General features: G+C 55.5%; 2 protein-coding genes across 12 annotated transcripts in view; both read left to right on the forward strand.

The window, feature by feature from the left end:
* Positions 1-7,708, forward strand: part of DVL3 (dishevelled segment polarity protein 3) — a 32,616-nt gene extending 24,908 nt beyond the window's left edge. Inside the window, exons 5-17 of one of the 10 annotated variants that reach the window (XM_075418200.1) lie at positions 59-194; positions 472-565; positions 949-1,018; positions 1,314-1,453; positions 1,651-1,727; positions 2,157-2,269; positions 2,583-2,633; positions 2,755-2,832; positions 3,747-3,878; positions 4,141-4,308; positions 4,918-5,130; positions 5,413-5,811; positions 6,282-7,708. In XM_075418200.1, the coding sequence (XP_075274315.1) occupies positions 59-194; positions 472-565; positions 949-1,018; positions 1,314-1,453; positions 1,651-1,727; positions 2,157-2,269; positions 2,583-2,633; positions 2,755-2,832; positions 3,747-3,878; positions 4,141-4,308; positions 4,918-5,130; positions 5,413-5,811; positions 6,282-6,313 (1,703 nt within the window). In that variant the 3' untranslated portion in view covers positions 6,314-7,708. Of the gene's footprint in view, positions 1-58; positions 195-471; positions 566-948; positions 1,019-1,313; positions 1,454-1,650; positions 1,728-2,156; positions 2,270-2,582; positions 2,634-2,754; positions 2,905-3,746; positions 3,879-4,140; positions 4,309-4,917; positions 5,131-5,412; positions 6,038-6,281 lie in introns of those variants that run through there. The other 9 variants (XM_075418194.1, XM_075418197.1, XM_075418199.1 and 6 more) reach the window with 9 other exon arrangements.
* Positions 7,709-8,391: 683 nt separating this feature from the next.
* AP2M1 (adaptor related protein complex 2 subunit mu 1) overlaps positions 8,392-13,131 on the forward strand; it is a 31,357-nt gene continuing 26,617 nt past the window's right edge. The window contains exons 1-2 of one of the 2 annotated variants that reach the window (XM_075418206.1): positions 8,436-8,477; positions 9,436-9,504. The gene's annotated coding sequence lies outside the window, so the exon portion shown is untranslated. Of the gene's footprint in view, positions 8,478-9,435; positions 9,505-13,131 lie in introns of both variants that reach the window. The other variant, XM_075418205.1, reaches the window with a different exon arrangement.

A 13,131-nucleotide genomic window follows, 5' to 3' on the forward strand; every position in this document is an offset into this window, starting at 1 on the left:
TAAAGGGATTGTTTCCCTGTGACCTGTCTTAAGCACACTGAGCCTTGTCCTTTCATAGCACCCAGGGTGAATGGGACAGTGAAGGGAGAGCGGCGCCGAGACCTGGGCGGGTACGAGAGCTCCTCCACACTCATGAGCAGTGAGCTGGAGACCACCAGCTTCTTCGATTCAGATGAAGATGACTCCACCAGCAGGTAGGAGAGCTGAGGTCCTGGAGGAACACTAGTTTCCCCCTACCTCCCAGCACAGAGAGATGCGTTTGCGGGGCACAGTAATCCTGGGCTCCAGAGTCCTTGCTCAGACCTGTTGCTGTCCCAAGTCTCACCCAGCAGCCCCCTCTGCTATTATCTGTCCCCTGCGCACGTGTTCTGCCCCTGCAGTCCTATATTCCCTGTGCCAATTCTGTGGCTGTCTTGTTGCCAGAGCCACCACCCTGGCAGCAGAAGAGCTGACTTTCACTTTTACCTCTAGGTTTAGCAGTTCGACAGAGCAAAGCAGTGCTTCCCGTCTAATGAGGAGGCACAAGCGACGCCGGCGGAAACAGAAGGCTCCACGCATTGAGCGGGTACGCAGAGGCTAGCTATGTTGGGGAGGGCAATGCAGGGCAAGGTGGGCTGCCTGGTGGGTCTCTACTCAGTGCTTCAGGGATGGTCAGGGGCTGTGTTTGCTGTGGGCACGGGTGGTGTCCAAGTGCTGAGACTTCATAAAGTGCTGTAAACCTTTTCCAAGCCTCAAGAGCTGGGACCACAGACTTTGTCCTCACTGTGGAGACATCACAAGAACTGTGTCTGATGCGTTCTGGCTCTGCAAAGCTCCCAGCATAAGGCTGGAGTTATGGGTGGGGGCTGTGGTGCCACAGGGAGTGGCAGGGAGCACAGATGGAGGGAGCTGGGGCTGGGAATGTTACTGAGGCACAAGAGGACATCTCACGTTTCGCTTATGTTTCAGTCATCGTCCTTCAGCAGCATCACAGACTCCACCATGTCCCTGAACATCATCACAGTCACGCTGAACATGGGTGAGTGGGAGGTGTGCGTGGAGCCTGCAGTCCTTCCAGAGCTAGACTGGGTGGCGAAGAAGGAACTGGGGAGGGGCCAAAGAGAACACATGTGGGGAGGAGTGAGGAGGTGGATTCTGTAGGAAAGTGGCCTGTCTTGAAGCACTGGTCTCTCAAAAGTTTCTCTGCGTCCCAGGACATCTCTCTGGGACAGGGGTGCAAGCAACCATCATTAGCACGTGGTTTATCTGAGGTTAGGGCTGCTTGTGCCTACTACTTTATGGTATCTTACTTCTTTCTCTTTCCATCCCTGCAGAGAAATACAACTTCCTGGGCATTTCTATTGTGGGACAGAGCAATGAGCGTGGGGACGGAGGCATTTATATTGGCTCTATCATGAAGGGTGGCGCTGTGGCAGCTGATGGCAGGATTGAGCCAGGAGACATGCTCTTGCAGGTACTTCACGCCCACATACCTCCATCTTTGGGCCTGGGAAAGCAGTAAGAAAAGACCCAGAAGCCTCGCTGCGCACTTTGGCAGGCTGAACCCAGGAAGCTGCGCTTGGAAGAGGGAAGCTGAGTCACTGCTGAGCTGAGTGGGGAGCTCAGCCTCTGGTCACATCTCTGGGACTCACCTCTTTGCGTTGTTTGCAGGTAAATGACATCAACTTTGAGAACATGAGCAACGATGATGCTGTGCGGGTGCTGAGGGAGATTGTGCACAAGCCAGGGTAAGTACTTGGATTGTTCCTTACCTCCATGGGCAGCTGTACGGTGTGTGCTTGGGGTCTGTCAGTCGTGTCTTCCAGCCACCTCTGCCGGTGGCTCTGCAGAAGCTCAGGACTTAAGTTTTTGGTGTCGCTTTGGTTCCTGGGTTTTCATGCCCAGAGCGAGAATTGCAGCCAACAGAATGGTGGTGAACTGGGGTCTGTGCCCCTTTTTTGTGGGGATGCTGTGTCATTAGGGCCATCAGCAACCCTCAGCAGGGTCACATCATTTTTTCCATGCCACTAAGGAAATCCGTAGCTGGATGGGGACAAGGGCCCTTTACTGGCAGCTTCTCCCTGTCTCACAGGAGAGAGCCAATGTACAGCATCCACCCATCATGGGGGGGCTTGTGCCACTGGGCTCTTGTTCTAACTCTCGCCTTTTTGTTGCAGGCCCATCACCCTGACAGTGGCCAAGTGCTGGGACCCCAGCCCCCGGGGCTGCTTCTCGTTACCCAGGAGTAAGTGGATAGCTGACCCACCCTTAACGCTGGTGCCCAGCTCATGTGAGCCCTGCCTTAAGCACTTACTTGGTTGTTGTCTTGTTCCACCCCTGTGTGTGTGACTCCATGTGGCACTGAATTGGGATTTGATGGGGTTTCAGCTCTCCTGTTAGGAGGCTGCTATGTCCTATGCCCAGGCCAAAATGCCCATAAGCCCAGCCCTCCTTCCCACATCACGCTGGGGACGCGTTTCACTGGGGCAGGGAGGTCACTTGCTCGGGGCGCCAGAGGAAAGAGAAACCCCCCCTTGAGCCATAGGGGGATCTCTCCCTCTGCACCTCTCCTGCTGACCCTCCCTCTCTTCTTTCTCTCCCAGTTGCTCCCCAGCGGATCTGGGCTGGGCCAGACTCTCCATGCTCCGATCCGGGTGAGTCCCGGCAGATGCTGGGGATGGAATAGGCTGTGCTGAGTCCCTGTCCCTCCCCAGAGGTTGATGTGATGAGGGAATAATTTCTAATAGCTACTGACTGACTCTTTCTTCAATGCAGGTGAGCCCATCCGGCCCATTGACCCGGCAGCCTGGGTATCTCACACGGCAGCGATGACTGGCACCTACCCAGCGTACGGTATGAGTCCATCCATGAGCACAATCACTTCCACCAGCTCCTCCATCACCAGCTCCATCCCAGAGACTGAACGTAAGTCCTTGTGCCTCCGTGCTCCACTCGCTGCACGGCTTCCTCGCCTTCGCTGTGGTGTAAAGGGAGCAATACATCTGCCTGGGGACAGCTGGGATAGGCAAGATCTGCCCTGCAAAGGGACTTGGGGAGGCAGCTATCGCCAGGCAGGCGCTTGGATCAATGGGAGTTCTGCCTGGTGAATTAATACCGCATTTTTCAGCCTTCTGTGTAAGGAGAGTAGAAGAGTCTGGGTGCAATCTGGGAGCCAAGGAAGGTGCAGAGGAAAGGCTCAGAACAGTCAGGGGTTAGCAGCTGGGGGTGTGGGGCCAGAGGAGTTCAGCTTGTCCCTGGAGCAATTGCCCTCCCAGACAGCAGACAGGGCAGGATGGAGGAGGCAGCGGGGAGCAAAGAGCCTTACAGTGGGGCAGGGTCCTGCTGAGCACAGGGCTCTCTTGGTTGCTTTCTGAAGGTTTTGGGTGATTCTAGTATACAGAGCCCTGAAGCGAGGGTCTGGAGAGCTCAGACAGGGCACAAAGCTAGGAGTTTGTTGTAAGTTTGTGAGGAGCAGAGAATTCTCGTGTGGGGCTGTGTGGGGTCACTTGGCAGCTTTGGGATCTCAGCTGCCTGGGACTGGCTGGAAGCAAGGAGACTCTAGCCTGGGTTTTGCATGAGAGGAAGTGGCTGACGTGTGAAGGATAACTTCGGAAGCCTGGAAGGGGGGTTACACAGCATGCACCTCAAGGCTGTCTGCGATGTATTGTTCCCTGGCCCATCCCTCCTGTGTGCGATGCTTCCATGTGGCCCTGTTGTCTTTTCTGTCCTCTCTCATCTTTGCCTCCCTTCCTTCGTCCACACCACAGGCCTCGATGACTTTCACCTGTCCATCCACAGTGACATGGCCACCATTGTCAAAGCCATGGCCTCACCAGAGTCAGGCCTGGAGGTGCGTGACCGCATGTGGCTGAAGATCACCATCCCCAATGCCTTCATTGGTAAGAGACCGTGCTGCCTGCAGCAGAGGCAGGGACCGGGGTATGGGTGGCCTGCTGTCCAAGCAGATGCCCAAGGGAGCGTCTCTGTCACTGTAAACTAACTGTTGACGGGGCCAGAGTCACAAACTGAACCAGTTTGGCTCAGTTTGCAGTCCCTTTTCATCTTTTGGCTCACTTTATCTTGGCTCCACTGTGGCCCGCTGCCTCAAGGGCCACTGTCTTCCTCTCTCTTGCTGTATTTAACTCTGATGTTTGGTGGCAGGTTCGGATGTGGTGGATTGGCTCTATCACCATGTGGAGGGCTTTACAGACCGTCGCGAATCCCGCAAATACGCCAGCAATCTGCTGAAGGCTGGCTACATCCGACATACCGTGAACAAGATCACCTTCTCGGAGCAGTGCTATTACATCTTCGGGGACCTCTGTGGAAGTATGGCACTCGACGTGGGTGGGAGGGAGAGGATGGAGGGGTAGAGGTCCTGCAGAGCCCTGCTGACATGGCGGGGACATAGCTACAGCCATTGCCATCAGGCTGGGCCCCTTGTTCTACACACCATGTGAGAGAGTGATGAAGAATATCCCAGCTCTCTTGTCGTGCTGCTGGGGTGGTGAAGTTGGAAGCAGCGTTGACAGTGTCACCCACTGTGTGAGCTTTTCTCCTAGGCAGCCATAACAGAGTCAGTTGTTACTCACTTTGTCTCCAGGCTCTGAACATCAAGTGCTGGCAAGGGGGTGGTGCTCAGAGAACTGGGTTCCCCTCAAACAAGAGGGATGGGGGAAGTAATTGGCAGGGTGAGCTGCAGCTTCTTTCCCACCAGGGTGCTCTTTGTATTAGAGCGGCAGCTCGGACTCACGTAGCCTGGCTGTTGTCCAGCCAGGAAGCACAAGTGGCTGCACTGACTAGCAGGAAGGGTGCCAGTTTCTTGCGTCTCCATGTGTACCCCATCCTTGTCCCTCAGCAAGAGTGGGCAGGGAGCTGTTTCATCACACGTGGTTGTCTTTCTGCTTGGTTTAACCCCTCTTCTCTGCTTTCTTGCAGACATGGCTAATCTGTCTCTTCATGATCATGATGGCTCCAGCGGTGCCTCTGATCAGGACACTTTGGCTCCGCTCCCCCACCCGGGAGCCGCACCCTGGCCTATGGCTTTCCCGTATCAGTATCCACCGCCTCATCCATACAACCCCCACCCCGGCTTCCCTGACCCAGGCTACAGCTACGGAGGGGGTAGTGCAGGCAGCCAGCACAGTGAAGGTGAGTGAAAAAGACTAAAATACGCCTGCAGATGGGCAGATGCCCTGTTCAGTCCAGGAAAGCAGCAGGAAAAGGCTGCTTAGGCAAGGCCCTGCTTGTGCGGGGAGCCAGGGCAAAAGCGATCTCACCAGGGCTGTGGAACTCAAGAGTTGAAAGGAGACTGAGAGCACGGACAGTGCTGGCTGTGCTGCAGTGTGCTGCGGTGCTCTCTTGGCTGGAGGAGCATCCTTTCTTCCCGCCTTGGCCGAGCTGTCACCTAACCTTGCCTCGTGCACTTCGCAGGGAGCCGGAGCAGCGGTTCCAATCGCAGCGGCAGCGAGAGGAGGAAGGAGAGAGAGAAGACTGGGGAGTCCAAGTCAGGCGGCAGTGGGAGCGAGTCGGACCACACCACGCGGAGCAGCATGCGGCGTGAGCGCGCGGCCAGCGAGCGCTCGGTGCCAGCCAGCCAGCACAGCCAGCGCAGCCAGCACTCTCTGGCTCACAGCATCCGCAGCCACCACAGCCAGCAGTCGTACGGGCCGCCCGGCCTCCCCCCTCTCTTCAGCCCCCCCATGTTGCTGATGCCTCCGCCGCCTTCAGCCATGGGGCCCCCCGGGGCGCCGCCAGGCCGTGACCTGGCCTCTGTGCCCCCCGAACTGACAGCCAGTAGACAGTCCTTCCGAATGGCCATGGGCAACCCCAGTGAGTTCTTTGTGGATGTAATGTGAAGCGCCCGTCCCCTGTCTGTCTGCTGCCCCTCCTTCCCCCCTCCATCCCCATCGTTTGTCTCCTAGGACCGGCCCTGGCTTCACCCCTTGTTTTTTGGGTTTTGTTTTTTTGTGGGTTTTTTTGTTGTTTTTTTTTTTTTTTTTGTCTTGATAATGAAAAGAAAAAAGGGAAAAAAATAATAAATGGAACTAAACCTTGATTCTAATCCCTCCTCGAGCGGGGTAGACGGGCCTGGCAGTCCTGCTGGGTGCTGCCAGCCCATCCCACCACCAGACTTGTGTATTGCCGATGGCAATTCCCTCCTGACATCCTCTCTAACCCCATTAATCCGCATCCGTCCTAGCGCCCTGTGCTGCTTGCCCGTGTGTCACTGCTGCCTCGGTCCTTCCACCCTAAACATCTTTTCTTTCTTTTCACCCTTTTGTGTTTCTTCTATCAAGCAGCAAAGAATTACGGGGTGTTTGACTTTCTCTGAGCCTGCCGCCTGTGGGGGGGAGAGCTGGAGCGTGGCGTGGCCCGACAGGAGGACACGGAGCTCCAAGGGCGCTGGGCACGCGTGGCGCTGAAGATGGCTTCTTTCCTCCCCCTTACGGAAGACACCCTGCCCTTCCCGCAGCCCTGAGAGGGGAGCAGGGACCAGCCTTATATATATGTTTTAAATCCCATTGTAGTTGCCTTTTGGCTAATGCATGAATGTTCCAGGGCTTCAGTGCCTCCAGGGAGTGGAGAGATGCTGCCACTTCCCTCTTGCCCACGCATTGGGCCAGGTCTGAGCCTGGCACTGCCTCGTGGCAGGACCCTCCTTCACCTTGCCCGGGCTGTGAGTCTCGGGGCTGGGGCTGTGCCTCTGCCTTCAGCCCGGAGCGGCGGTGGGTGCCTGCGCGCAGTCTTGCGTGACTCAGGGCTCCGCACCTGCGCTTGGGTACTCGGCGGGGATTTAAGGGCAGAGTTCTGCTCCCTCCGTCCTGCTCTTTGCCCTCCTGCCTTCAATGTGCTGCTGCCTGTCCTGTTTGTAGGGGCCATCCCGTGCCTGGGGCTGGCGGTAGCAGCTGTGGCCTCCCTGCCGCTGCCGCGCTGCTGCTCAGCAGTGTGGCATCCTCAAGGGCCTGGACGGAGTTAGGAGGTGAGGGAGGGGCCCAGCTGTGTTGCTTTCACGCTTTGGGGAAACATGGAGGTCCCTTCTGCTTGTCCTAGGAAGGGCCTGAGTCTGCCTCCCCCTCTGTGCAGCTCCATGGCTGCCGGGAGGGATGAGGCTCTGGGATGGAGCTGGGATGGCCCCGCTCCGGGCTGTGAACGGTGCCTGGCAGCAACGCGAGCTCTCGGGCATGGACCGCGGCCTCCGGGCTCGGTGCCTGCGGAGGTGTCAGGACAGCCGAGTCTGGCGCTCCCTGCCCTTTTCCTTCCTCTTACGGGTACTCGGAGATGTGCCTCGGGCTGGGGCAGCCCCATGCCCGGGGCCAAGCTCGGTACGGTATGGACACACTCGACCCTGCTGCTCTGGGTGCTGGTGCCCCGTCGCCCTCTCTTATTGCCGCCTTTCGTCCTTCTTCCGTTTGCCCGTTTTATACGCTGGAGATGAAATATATTTTGCTCCGTGGGGGTCCGCGTTGCCCCCCTAACCCCTCTGCCAGCTCTCACGCGCCATCGGTTCGTCCCGAAAGCCTTCTCCCTCCCTTCCGCCTGCCCCGTGCCCCTCTCCCCGGCCTGGCACCAGCTAGCTACCACCTGTGCCCACCCCCCCCCCCCCTCCCCCCCCCCCCCCCCATGCCGCCAGCAGCCTCCCCAGCCCCTGCTCACGCCCTCGCCCTACCCTGCCCGCTGGGTTTTATAACGACACAACCAACGTCCTTGTTTTTATTTATAAACATAGTTTTATCGGACTCCTGCCTTGTCTTGGGTTTTTTTCTTTTTTTGTTTCAGCCTCCCTTTCTGCCCTCCTGCCTTTCACCGCAGCAGGACCGGGGCTCCCCGTGCCTGGGCCTGGTTTCCAGCAGACCCTCCCCGGGGTGCTGAGGGCTGCTGCGGCCTGACCGGGCCTCCACCGGTGCGGGGCTCCGGCCTCCCCGCGGCTCCCGTTTCCAGCGGGAACACGGGGGGACAGTCCGGGGCAGGTCTGACCGCCGGGTCTCGGTGCAGCCCCCTCGGCAATGAGGGGGGGGGGGGGGGAAGCGGGCGAGCCCCGGGGGTGCCTGGGCCTGCGTGGGCGCTGCTGGGGCCGCGGGAGCGAGCAGCCCCCTGGTAGGGCACAGCGGCTTCAGGCCTCTGCGGGGGCAGAGCAGCCCCCACCGGCCGGGCGCACCCCTGTGCCCCACGGGCGGTCCCTACGCAGGCCGGGGAGGAGGGGAGGCCCCACGCGTGGGTGTGGCACCCGTGCCGCCTCCCCGCCCCAGACTACAACTCCCCGTGCGCACCGCGCCGCAGAACTACAGCTCCCGGCAGGCTCCGCGCTGGACTGGCCTTCGCGGCGCCGCCGGCGGGAGAGCCCCGCCTCCCCGCGATGGCGCATGCGCGGCGGCGGCGGGGCGCGGGCGGGGCATGCGCGGCGGCGGCTCTGCAGTGATAGGGGGGGCGCGGAGGGAAGGGGGGGCGGCGGTCGCCATCTTGGGCGCTGGGCAGTGAGTGGCGGCGGGCGGCGGCAGGTGAGGTGCCCGGCGCCGTTCTCCCGCACCCCGGCGGGGTGCGTGGCCCGCTTCCCTTCTCTGGGGCGGCTTCCTGCGGCGAGACTCGCTCCGCGGCTGCGCCCGGGCGGAGGCCGAGCTGCCGCGGGTGGCGGCTGTCGCCTCGGCGCTCGCCGGGGTGGGGGTCCGTGGGCCTAGCCCTCGGGGCGCGGCGCGGGAGGCTTGCGGGGGTCCGTCTTGCGGGGCCGGGTCCCCCCCCCTCTGGCTGCCCTTGAGGAGGGGCGCGGGGCCGCCCTCCGGAGCTGGGCTGCGGGAGGGGAGTGGGGCTCCCCCGGGGAGGGTGTTCTTCAGCCCCCGGTGAGGGAGCGCGGGGGACCCCAACCCCGTCGAGGCTGGCTCACCCGCTCGGGCGTTGCTTGGGGTTGAGAGGGGGTTTATTAATTGCTTTTGTTAATTAGCTGTATGTCTGGAGTACCTGGGGTGGCAGCCCTGTGGTGCTGAACTGGCTGAGGGTGGGGAGAGAGCCGAGCTCCGTGGGGCACAGGACGCCGGGGGAAGGCCTGCACCCGTGTGCCGGGTCAGCCCGGGCAAAGGTCTGCTAGTTGGACCGGGCAGGAACTTCCCCTAAAATGATTTGCCTGTACTACCCGTACAAACGTGAGTTAGTTAGGTCATGGCTTGCACCCTCTAGCTTCCTCCCTGGAAAAGCTGCTGAGGCAGAACGTAGCGCTGCTGATGCTGAACTGTGCTTGTTCTGAGGCTTAAAATGGGCTCTTATCCAGTGGCTCTTCTACATGCCTTTCCACTTCCATTCTTCCCTGGGCTAGGCTTTTGGATTCAGTAAAGCTGCAGGAAACACAGCCTGTGTTTATTGCCCACTGCAGCTGACCTCTCTCCCCGCTAGGAAATGGCTCACTTTTGATCTAGTCTTCTTCCCATAAGCTGTGTGATTCCACGATCTGTTTTCTGCTTGCTTTAGTATGACAAAGCTGCTATCAAGTTTTAGCCTCAGGCTGCCAAAATCTGAGCCTGGAACTTTCCCAAATAGGTGAGTCCAGATGGCTTCTGCGGCTCGGAAGTCTAGGTATTACAGGTTTCTAACTGCATATGGGCTCATGTGGTGTCCTGGTGGGCAGAGTTAGCTTGAATGCTATTGGAGCTGTAGCTACCATTTTTTGCTATAGTAAAAGCTGTACTTGTCCCTGTGAGTTTTGCTTGCAGGGACAGCCTTTAATCTGATGAGATGCTGCCAAACTGCCTGCTTCCATATTTTCCCTGTCAGAAGGGAGGCATCATTTCTCTTCTGTGGGAAGTGCCATGTTACTGACATCTAGTGACAAAGGTACTTGTCGTTTTTTGGTCTGCAACTGGCCATGTCTGCTTCCAGGGAGTGCATTTGAGATATCCTTGAAGGGTGTTATGGCTGGCTTCTTCCTCTTGCTGAGAGTGCACAATTGTGGCTTTTGAAGAGCTGAGTCTTGAGGCAGTGAAGGGTTACATCTTGAGTTCTTTGAAGCACAGATGACTGGAAATGCACGTGGGTTTGATAGTATCCCCTTTTTTTGATGGAATGGGAACAGTCACTAAACAAAATGGGCTTTGTAAAGAAACCTCCTGTAACCCTTGTTAAACTTTTCTTGTCTCATCTCTGCATCAAGAAGTAGTAAAGCCAAGATTGTCATTTGCAGCACATCTTGCACTGGTTTTCTAAGCTTATACTAATGAAGACCATTTGAGTACTTAAAGGCTTTTCTTAGGGTTAACTGGAGGATGGATAGAAGTACAGCCTAGGGTGCCAAATTATAGTTGTTCTGTATGGCACGTTCAGCTTCTTTCCTGTAGTGAATGACCTACAGAGTCAAAAGTTACTAGCAAGCCATTTATTATTTTGATCTCAGCAGGAGGTTGGCAGCTCAGCTAAAACCTTGCAAACTGGAGCACAGAATGTGAAATACAGTTATCTGCTCCACAGAAATAGTAGAAAGAGAAACACTGGCAAGTCAGGACACCTAGGCCATTACTGGTCTGCAGAATACAAGCTCTTGCTCAAACTGCAGTCAGTGTTTCTGTTAGACGATGAATAGAATGCAAGTCACTGTTCAAGTTTGTAGCTCGAGTGAAAAACAAGTAGAAGTTGCTTCAAACTGACTTTAAAACTGCCTTGGAAGAACTGGTAGAAGTGGAAGAAGACATTGGGGCTGTTTAGATGAGGTTGCACTCAAAATAACGTAGAGAGGTGTGTTAAACGCTGTTCTGTGGTGTTTTACAGAGTAAGGGAGCTTCTCTTGTTTCCCTGTGTCAGTATTTATCTCCTGTTAGTCTTTAGACTGACTGTGTGCAGTGTGAAATGTAGAATTAGACTATAGGAGGAGAGCCTGGTAAGTGATGCATGTGCTTCTCTTCTTGTCCACTGGTTATGGTGATTTATGGGATTGGCTTTAAAATAGGAGTGGTTTCTCTGAAACTGATGGGTTTATCTCCGCAGCTCTTTAGCTCGCGGTATGCCTCTTAATTAGATCATGCAGCCTGTCTTCCCCAGGATGATGTGATTGCAGCTACTCTTGTTTAAAACCAAGTGCAGCCCTTGGCCTCCTGGAAGGTGGCTAATGCAGCCCTCAAAGCAAAGCTTAGATGCTCGAATTAGCTGGGGGGGTGATGACATCGTCGTAAACCTTAATCCATTTGGTTTGATAATGGCTAGTGCTAGCCTGAAAGGACTGATTTTCTAAATAACTCCAGTTTGCCAGAGCAGCCTGACTAATCCCCCTCCTGCTTCGACTGTTGTCACTTGTCCAAGATCATAGTGATTTCTGGAATGCAGAAATCATTACAGTTGGTGATTTACTCTCTGTCCTCTGGGTGAGAGCTGGATGAAAACTCTAGCAGCTAATGTACCTTGAACTGCTTAGTTAGATAAGCTCATTAATGCACAGAAGTCTTACTTACTGTTAAGTCAGAACCCAAACTTTCTTTTAATAGACTACTAAATGGGTTGGTTGCTTTACACCAGCTTATGAACTGACTTGTGGTTGCTGTTTCCTAGATGTGTTGTGTTGATTAGAGAAACGAGTACTGCTGTTTTCATTCAAACTGGGTGATGTCTGTGCTCTGGGAAACTTCTGGCTGCTGAATGGCAGTGACAAAGCCCAGAGTAGCTGGGCCTTGGGCTGGCTACTGATCATCTTGTGTTTATTCGTAGCCTGTACTTGATGGCACAGGAAGCTCTGAAGCTAACAGCTTGTCTCACAGTGGGGCTGTGGCCAAAATGGCTTTGCAGATAAGCAAGGAGTCCCCTCAGCTCTGCTGATCAAGCCTCGGTGGCTTGCTCTGTCCGTGGCTGAGGCGAAGGTAACTGGCAGACCATCTTGCATGCTTATTTTCACCACCTGGAGTGTTCAGAGTCTTTCCTGGAGAGGTATCTCCGTCGTGAGAATAGCACCCGCACAGCTGGCTTGGTAAAATACAGCTGATCCTAAAGGTTCGTTTTAAAATGAATGGACAAAGGCACTCAGCGCTGTCGGGGTGCTACCAGTGCTCGCCAAACCCTGAGGCTGTTGGTGCTTGGGTGGTAATGTGAAACTGTAGTTATGTTGTCAGGGGCAGCATAAGAACTCCTGTCCCTGCTGTCGGGCTGCTGCTGAGCATTGATTCTTGAGCTGCCATGTTACCACTGCCCCTCTGGAGAGACAACATAGAGGGTTTGCTGAGCAGACCTGCCATGAGAGCGGCCAGGCTGGGCTCAAGAGTTCAGCAGCTTCTGCCTGCACTGATCTTGCAGGAACTGGCATGGGAGGATGCAGACAGCTGCATTTGTTCTTTCCTGAGGCAAAAATACCAATATATGCACAAAGTTTATGGTGGCTCCAGTACCGTTAGGCACATTGCTAATGACATGTTTCCTTCAGACAGTACCTCATTCTTTTAGGGCTGGAACAAGCATCTCTTGCCTGGATGTGAAGCTGCAATTACTGCAGACATGTTGCCTCGTACCACTGCAGAAAACTGACTAACAATTCACTGTTTGGGTTTTTTTGTTCTCATTTGTGCAAATATAGTTATAAAAGGCAAACAGCTGTGTTCTGAAGTGTGTAATGTGGGATGAAGCTAGCACGGTTCCTGCTGCTGCAGGGAAGGATTAATGGTCTGTGTGGTGTCACCTGGAAGACTTCAGGTTATGGGACAAATGTATTGGACAAAATCACTTGTTTGAATGTCTGTATATCTGGGGTTTAGGCTAGAATTCAGCTTTGTCTTTCATACCCTAATGAACAGATGGTTGGGGTACTAAAGTGATGTTTTGTTGCTGGTGTGTTGCTGTGGCTTCTCAGGTGGAGAGACTGGGAGGCTAAAGCATTGGACTAAGGCTGGAGAATTGGTAGTGTTTGCTGTGGTGTTTCGGGAAGAGTTGCTGCAAACACAAACAAATCATCACAGAGAGAACAAATTATGCTTGTTAGTCCCTTCCTTATGTCTGCCTCGTTTACTCTAAGAAGGCTGCTTGTTGTATGTTGTTCATTTTCCGCATGGATTCTGGGTCAGAATCCATGAACAGGCAATGGAAGTGAAAGGCTCGGCTCTTGCGTGCTACAGGAGGGAGCTGCTGGATCTCCTCTTGCTAAGTGCAGGTTTAGTGCATCATCTCACTAGGTAGCTCTCAATTCAGCCACTTGTTGCA

Source organism: Opisthocomus hoazin, chromosome 4, assembly GCF_030867145.1.
Source record: "Opisthocomus hoazin isolate bOpiHoa1 chromosome 4, bOpiHoa1.hap1, whole genome shotgun sequence".
Lineage (NCBI taxonomy): Eukaryota > Metazoa > Chordata > Aves > Opisthocomiformes > Opisthocomidae > Opisthocomus > Opisthocomus hoazin.